Here is an 8,982-nt window from a genome sequence, read left to right on the forward strand (position 1 = left end):
AAGAGATGAGAGTTTGGATTGGACTAATAGTGAAGTGAGAATCACAATTATCATGTTTATTTACAAAATGGACCACTGGATTCATAGCCTTAACAAACTATGCAAGGTATTGAATAAGCGGACTAGTACACTACAATAAAATTGAATTTTCACAGCTTGCAATACATGTCGTAAAAACTCTTTCACAACATGCACACAAATGTCATTATATGACATGCCGTGAAAAATTGATCGTCATTTACGGAATGCAGATAAAGTTGTAAAAAGTAATAAATTAAACATCAATAACATACTTTGTATGTCATATATAATTTTTTACAACATTTTTACATGCCATAAATTATTATATTTTTCATAACATAATTTTACATGTCGTAAAAAATTGTTTTTAAGATATTTATAACATACTTTGTATGCTGGATATAATCTTTTACGACATTTTTTTGCATGCCATAAATCGTTACACTTTTCACAACATAATTTTTTTTGTCATAAAAAGTTGTTCTTAATATATTTATGACATACTTTGTATGTCGTATATAATATTTTACGACATTTTCTTACATGCCATAAATCATTACACTTTTCACGACATAATTTTACATGCCGTAAAAAATTATTTTTAATATATATATATATATATTACACACAAGAACATAACCTTGCCTAGCCTATGTACCTCCAAACAAACGCAGTAGCTTATAAAGTGCGGCAACTTGTGAACAAATCAAACAGAAGCAGCAACTATGAATTAAGGAAAAAAACTAACATCCACACACCAAACAACCTGCATACTAGCTTCCATCCTCAACTTCTATCATATCAAGCTAATAACTACCTCACAACCGTACAAACCAAGAAAAGTATCCAAATCATATGATTCACTAATTTCCAAAATATGACTTTAAATATACAACTCCACCTACTAATTTCTTGGGGAGGGAAAAAAAAAACACAACCTGCATAAATAAAAGAACAGAAACAAATCAAAGAATATATCATTGGTATTTTACATGATTCAAAAACTTACAGATCACAAGACTGAGTAAAATAAAAAGTTGCATCCTTCAAAGAAAACATGCATTGTTCCAAAAAATTTGAATGGAAAACAAAAAGAGTACAAAAGAAAAGAAAAGCAGATAGATGCATCAGATTCTTAAAAAAAAAAAGAAGAAAAAGTGGCTTTTGTTTTACAACCAAAACTACATTCCAAGAATCAACCTTTGACACGCTGATTCTACAAGCTAGAAGAAGGAAGACTCCCACTCCCAATCCAGCAATCCTATTCCAGAATAAAAGATATCGCCAAAAAACAAAAAAAAACTCAATAAACAAACAAAAAATCAATAGCTTCAACAACATATATATATATATATATATACATACCTCAAAAGGTGATGGATTGAGTCAGGATCAAGGCAAAGAATAGTAGCAGATCCTGCAAATTGCACAGCACACTGTTACATGTCATACAAGCAATAGAGAGAGAGAGAGAACTATGGCAATTCGAAAGCAAACAGACCATTAATCAGGAAAAAAAAAAAAACCTAAAAGAGATGGATTGTATATTGTTATATAGAGAGAGATGAATCATTTTGAACCATCAAAGGGGCAATCCGAGTTAAAATGAATGGAAAAACAGAGAGAGGGAGAGATCTGAGAGAGAGAATGACAAGAAGATTGAAGAGCAAAGACCTACCCATAAAAAGCAATCAGTGATTCACTGAAGATTTCAAGAAGATTGGGACTGATATCCTATGACCCAATTCTATGCTGACATTGACCCCAAGGTTGATAAAGAGCCAACCTCAACAAGTAAAACCAGAGAAATAATATAAATATTGGCATATATCACCAAGAAATGTAGAAAAAATATATATATAAAAGGAAACAAACAATGAAACAATCATCATTACTCATGAGAAAATCATTAAGGCCAGTTAGACAACAATGCCAGCTCCACTAATGCACTATCAGCAAATACCTGAACTAACCCAAACACATTTGAACATTTCCACACTTGGGTGGAGTTCCGCGTTTTTGCTTTTTGGCTTATTTAGTAAAAAAAAAAAAACAGCTTTTTAAGCCCAAGCCAAACAGGGACTCCTATTTTGTTGAGATCATGAAATGTGGCAGCATATTGGAAATCTTTAATTATTGCAATAGAGTGATTTATGATTTTTTATATTCATTATGATCATTAAATAATTATTAAAATAATTAGTACAGCCACATGAAGAAGCAACCAATAATTGCATTGAACATGTAAATTAACTAGTAGAAATTAACTACCGTGGATAGCATGGATAACAGAGGCTATCTCAACAGTATCCTAAACAACATATGCAAGCGGAATACAAAGAGATGGAGGTTAGTTTACACTATGAGAAAGCAATTTGATTTCATGGTGATGTATAAAGTGGTGGATATCCTTGGAAAGGCAAAGAGCTAATACCAATATCCATCCAACAAAAATCAACCAAAACAATCACCAGATTTATTAGTATTTATCAATAAACCTATTTAACATATTTCGGTTTTAACTCCATCTATGTACAGTGCATTTGGTGGATATTTTGAAGGGCAATCTTGACTCCAAAAGGCAAGCATTGAGTTAAAAAACTTAATCTAATAACAGAACATGCCAGAGAAACTTATGGAAGGATAATAAAATACTCACAGATTAGTGCATTTCAGATAGGTAACACAAGTCTTACCAGTTCATCATCATCTCTCTCCTCCTCTTCCTCAACCTCCATTGTATAAGTTCTTTTGTTTCCACCTTTATCTTTGATAGTAGCTTTTCGTTTATGCCCCCAAGAGTGTTGACCCAGCGCTGTTTAATAGGATAGTTTGACAAGATAATAGGCATTCAGAAGTTTAACCAAACAATTGGTGGCCATGTCCTCAAACATGGACCTGTGGTAAAGTAACTCAAAGATGCAACATAAATAAAAATCTTTCACATCAAAGTCTGCACTATTCATGCATAATATATGATTTGAAATAAGCTCATAAACTAAAATCATATAATGCTTCAGCTAAATCATAGAACTAATTATAGTACTTGTGTACAACTGTTGCTACATAAAGAAGAAAATTACCAATTGTATCACATTCACGCACTAAGCAATTGAAATTTAAAGATCAAAACAATAACAAATCATTGCTTTCATCTATAGTTCTCCATAACTGTACAAACCTGTTAGACATGTCAGATCAAAACAATATCAGATCTTTTTCTTCTTTTTTATTTTTTTGAGAAAGTTATAAAGCAGTTACAAAAGACATTTCAGATCTAAATATCACTCCATTTTTTTTTATGACCCTTGATTTTCATTTATGGGAAAAAAGGGTTAGTAATTTTGAACTGGAATCAAATGCAACAATACTGCAAATATAGGAACCAATACTTTCAGCAGAGCATTGCAAATCACTCAAAAAATTTAAAGCAAGTTTAAGTTGGAGTATTGAACATCAGTTTCATGGAACCATTCACAATCAACACATAATTAGTCAGCACAAACAAATGACATTCAAATCCCACCTCCTCCGGGTGAAGATAATGACTGGTCAGCTTGAAAGATGTTTAGGACTCATCTATCTGGTCCTGCACAAAGACCACAGAAAATTAAAGTAAAATCTTCAATCAGCCTAGTTTTGCAAAAGACATGTAGATCTTGAACATGATGACATTGTGCCCTGTCACTGGAATCAAATGGTGGGTGATTCCTGTTTCCTAATTAATGATAAGTTACTTCATTTTCTGCTGCTTCTTGTTCTCTTTTTATTGAATCCTTCTTTTCGCAGATGTAGACTCCTTGACAACTGATGAAGCTGCTTAGAGTGAGAAACAATTGTAGATCAGTATTGCTAAGAGTGTACTCAATTAGAGGCTTTAATGCCTTCATTGAAAATTGGTATGTATGTTATGGAGATTTTCACAATGGGGCACTTATGTTTGTTGTCCTTATATTTTTCAGTTACTGTTTTCCTTTGGTGACTCAGATTTTTTTTTTATACTGTAAGGGCATGTTTGATTGGGTGGATTAGAGTATGGGATTAGGATTATTAATCCATGGACCCAATTATCCTATATTTGTTTTAATATTTTGGTTTAGGATTATTAATCTAATGGATAATTAATCCAACAAATTTGTAGGATTATTAGTAATGGTGTAGGGGCGGGATTATTAATCCAATGGATATTAATCCAATTGGATAGTGAATACCACACTAATTCAATCGGATTATTAATACTTTACTATTAATCTTGTGAATCAAACATGACCTAAGAATATTATTAGTTGATGTACTGTACCAATGAGTATGATGACAATTTGCTACTTTTGAATTTTTAAATGCTTCACCTATAGTGTTTTTTTGGTGCTTCCTGTGTACTGTTATTTTCATATAAAGTGAAAGGCATGAGTTTGTTATACTATTTAATTCATAATTAGATAAAAGTTCAATTGTTAATTATACTTTTCTTTTGTACATCATTGTGCTTTAACCACTGCTCATCTTCACTCATTTGCAGTGTTCATTTAGTACTGGGTCTGCGTATAAGGCTATAACTATAAGCTCACTATTGATGTGTCTAATACCATATGATACGATATTGAATACCGCTTCATTAAATAAAATAAAAATATAGTCCTCCCAACCACCAGCACCAGCACAAGGGAGAGAGAGAGAGAGCTTACTTGTACTCAGTTAAGAGAAGAAAAATCAGCTTATAGAATTGTATGTGTGGTGCATCACATCTAGAATTTACATTTAATAATGCCTAACAGTACCCAAAAAGAAAAAGGGAAAAAAAAGTTGCAATTCTATCTAAATGTCTCTGATGTTGCATGTGCTAAAGGTTTGAGTATTCACTTTAAGGGTCCATCTGGTAGGAGGGAAGAGTGAGGGAAAGGAAAGATTTCATTATTTGGATGGAAGGAAGGGGGAAAGGGAGGAGGGCCTATAAGGAAAGCTGAGGGGAAAGGAAAAGAGGGGCAAGGATCTTTCTGTTTGAGTTTACCATATGCTTTACCCTCAAAAGTGGGTGGAAGGAGGAGGGAACCATGCTCCCTTCCCCTCTTACCTCTCCTGTTTGTGCCTTGTGGGAAACAATCTTCCTATAATGATACAACACTTTAATTATTCGGCTCACAATAATGAGTCGAATCAAGTTCAAGTAGATACTTGAATAAATCTTCCTGTAACTTGCACTTGTCATTCAAGACAATAAACATTTATTCAAGTAGATATTTTTAAATTTAACAGTGAATTCAGTTTCATGGAAACATTTATTCACCAACTAGCCAATTTATATAATGCTGAATTCAGGTCTAAGTTCCATCTTCTGTTAGTACTACTAACAAACAATCATATCATATTTCGATCATCCTCGGAGCCATTAAGACGTCAGAACATAACAGGTTCCCATGAAATCATTGCCAATCAATTAATACAAGCACCAAGCCTCCCAAATGAAAACAGTTCCACAATCTATAAGCAGTATTCTCCAATATTTCCAAACAAATCATAATTAACAACGCTGAAACACAATAGTATCAGAAACTTGCAGAATGCAGAGTTTTCTTCACTATATGGTGGTGACTTATATATTAGACCTTTAAATAACGTCAAAGCCTATATTAAGAATAGTTTACAAAGCCTATCATTGATACCATTGCTAATAGAAATAACTAAAACGAGTTTTCTTCCTTCTCCTCTTCACATAAGCACAATCCAAAGAAATAGACTAGCATTAAATTTTCTTTTTCAAGAACAAACTTCACTTCATGAATTCTAGCAAGTAAATATAAAGTAAGAAACTGGTCAGAAATTCAATGCAATAAATCAAAATTCATGAGTTTCTTATTGCAGAATGCAATCAACCAAAAACAAAGTTCACCTCAAACTTGCATTATCTAAGACACACATAAAAAATCCACACTATCAAGTCGAACTTAAGATACAATAAACATTTTAGTAGGTTACAGGGGAGGAGATAATGGTGTTCAAGTAGATACATTAAAGTCAAGGACAATAATTATGGAACTATAACGGGTAGAGAAATGATTGGGTTAGTGTCGGAGAGATATATGGAAATGACAAAAGGCTTAACATCAAGAGGATTTGGGGTTTAGCAGAAACCATGATTCCCGATGGACTGTAAAGGAGAGATGGGATTCAACTAATACATAATTCATCACATTCTGATTCCTTATCCGCAGTGAAGCAATAAAACATCCTCTCTAACAAAAAAATGAGGACTATAATTAGTTGAATTGGTCTCCTTGTCTCAATGCCAGAAATGAATACAAGTGATGAAAATTCAGTAGTAGCATTAACCAAAGCCAACACAAGGAAAAATGAACTGAGAACGTCAAATGATATCAAAGAAAAACAGAGAGTGAGAGAGAATTATGGTCATCCACTTAATGCTGACAATGGATATCAGAAGTAATGCTACTCTTTCTTGTGCATCACTGCATCAGTAGAAAAGTAAGTGTAAATACACAGAATTAAATAACTAAAAAGGATAAAGAATGTAAACATCAACACAATAAGGCTCACCGGAACAAATTAAACAATTTAATAACAAATTAAAAATTGAATTGAAAAATCATAGGAATCTCGGCGAGGAATATCAAATTCAACATCAATTCACTCCACTAAACCACCAAAAAATCATAGGAATCTCAAAATGCAAGCGAAAATCAACAAGTAAGAATCAGAAAATAAGAGCTAGAGAGAGAGAGAGAGAGAGAAGGTACCGTGATAAAGTTCTTCAAAGAAGACTTCGGCCAAAGCGATCGCGATGAGAGAACCTGAATACATAATTGCTGAGGTTGGATTGAGCAAAATAGCCTGTGTGAGCTGCTCTATTGCTTCCTCCAGTTTCCCTAATCAACCCAAAACCATCAAAGTCAAATTATGAAAAAATGTGTTTACAATATATCCACGTGTGTGTATGTACATGTAATGAAATTAGAATGCTTTCAGAAATTGCTTCCATACCCTGCACCTTAGCCTCCTGCGAAGCATCACGGTTTTCTTCCATGACCTCGATAGAAAAGTCTCCCATCTGCAAAATTCAGCATTAATAAGATAATACATGTTACAAAATATCAAAATTCTGAATCAAGCTACATGAAAGCGAATTATATCATACCTTTCAAGGTAGTCTCGGAAGAAGGAGAGAGAAAGATCGGAGAGAATTGAGGGATTGGACTTGCAATCATCGATGAATTGCTTCAACTGGTTCAAGTTCGCGATCAGAGAGGAGATTGCAGAGAGGTCGAATCGTTCGATACAGAGGAGTGTGTAGAGATCAGTTAGGGTTTGAGATCAATTGATTGAGAATGCATTTGGCTTCGTAGTCTACATTTCCATGGCTCTCACTGAACCCTAACTTCAAATAAATTGATGAATTCGAAGCTTTTGGGAAAAAATGATCGAGAGACAGAAAAATTGATCGATTGGGAGAGAAAGTGAATGACATACATTGTGAGGCCATGAGAAGTCGCGCGATCGATCAAGGCAATGCTTGAAGAGAAGTCGAGAGCTCGCACGCAGAAAGCGAGAGGGAGAGAATGAGAGGGTTTGGAGCTAGGGTGTGCATAATACCGTCAAAACCGTGGAAACCGTCGAAATCGCACCGAACCGCACCGCTAAGGTAAATTCGTTATTATTTGTCAATTGAATCGTCGGTTTTTGGTAAGAAAAATGGTAAATTCTAGTAACACTTTTATCAATTCGTCGGTTTCTATTTTTCTTCCAAACCGTACCGACCCGTACCGCTATTAAATCATGTTTTATAAGATTCTAAAAATTCTTTTTTACTTAAGTTTGCTTGTTGTTCTATACCTTAGAATATAGTATTACATTACTGCTCGGAGGGAATTCAAGATATCAGTAATCCAAAATAAAATTGGATCCCAATTCACTTTTTAATCTTTTTTTTTTTTTTTTTCTGGCCATGTTGCAAACTTGCATCAGCTTACTTTTCAATCTAAATACTTTTCAACAGTAAACATTTTCAATATATTGTAAACCCTGAATGATATTAATTTTATTTATTGTATTTGATCATTGTAGCTTCACAGATGTTTGTAATGAACTAATGGCATAGTCGTTGATATTATCATGTTGTTGCTACACTTGCTGCATCAGAAGAAAGTTTCGCAAGATGCTTAACATCACGGTATCTCTCGTCTTTTTTTTACTCTTTGATTTAAGTTTTTTAATTTGAATTATATTTTTTATAAACCGCCAATCCGCCCGAACTGCCAAGGCAAATCTGCCATTATTTGCCAACCGAACCGCCGGTTTTTGATATGGAAAATGGCAAATTTTAGTGACACTTTTATCAATCCGCCACCCACCATACGGTTTCTATTTTTCTCTCAAACCGCACCGACCCGCACCGCGCACACCCCTATTTGGAGCAACATGTAGAGATAGAATGAGAGGAACAGCGGTGAACATGGCTTAAAATTTTTTGGAGTTTTTTTTTTTGTTTTTGTTAGTGTAAGTTTTTAAATATTTTAAATAAGTTTTTTATTTTTTAAATTCAAATAATTTATATATACTTCTATAGTTTTTTAATTTTTTAAAAAATACTAAATTCAAAAAAATATAAAATTTAATACATTTGATATATATTATATTTTTTATAAATATTTTACTTTTTAGTTCTATGCAAATTAGGCATATCTAAAAAGTAAAAAATAAATAAATTATTAAAAGACACTAAATTATAAAATAATGTATAAATTATTTTTTACGTTGTCCTCAATTAAAAAAATTTAAGGAGAGAAGCTTGGTTAGAAGTTATTAGCTTTTTTAAATCAAACAAAAAAAATAATTAGATAACGCTTATCTTGAACTTATAAGATTCTATCCCTTTTTGGGATAACACTCATCTTGAACTCATCCAATTTAGATTATGATTAACTCTCTTAAGAGTCCTCACTTATTCAA

The 8,982-nt window shown here is 33.0% G+C and overlaps 1 protein-coding gene across 10 annotated transcripts; it reads right to left on the minus strand.

Moving 5' to 3' along the window:
* Nucleotides 1-968: 968 nt before the first annotated feature.
* LOC114288160 (uncharacterized) lies at nt 969-7,609 on the minus strand. Of its 10 annotated transcripts, XR_014336094.1 has the most exons (10): nt 7,504-7,609; nt 7,172-7,400; nt 7,018-7,084; nt 6,774-6,902; nt 3,548-3,610; nt 3,105-3,202; nt 2,718-2,836; nt 1,700-1,807; nt 1,387-1,438; nt 969-1,282 (listed from the first exon to the last, which is right to left on the minus strand). XR_014336094.1 is itself a non-coding variant. In XM_082879382.1 (7 exons), exons 3-6 carry the CDS (start codon nt 7,082-7,084, stop codon nt 1,388-1,390), a joined length of 366 nt encoding a protein of 121 aa, XP_082735508.1. In that variant the 5' UTR covers nt 7,172-7,400; nt 7,504-7,609; the 3' UTR covers nt 969-1,282; nt 1,387. The 10 variants fall into 10 exon arrangements, 2 of the variants coding, with proteins under 2 accessions (XP_082735508.1, XP_028087444.2); XR_014336093.1 differs by lacking the exon at nt 3,105-3,202; XR_014336092.1 differs by lacking the exon at nt 1,700-1,807.
* Between the last annotated feature and the right edge of the window lie 1,373 nt (nt 7,610-8,982).

Source organism: Camellia sinensis, chromosome 7 (genome assembly GCF_055761805.1).
Source record: "Camellia sinensis isolate YWXY chromosome 7, ASM5576180v1, whole genome shotgun sequence".
Lineage (NCBI taxonomy): Eukaryota > Viridiplantae > Streptophyta > Magnoliopsida > Ericales > Theaceae > Camellia > Camellia sinensis.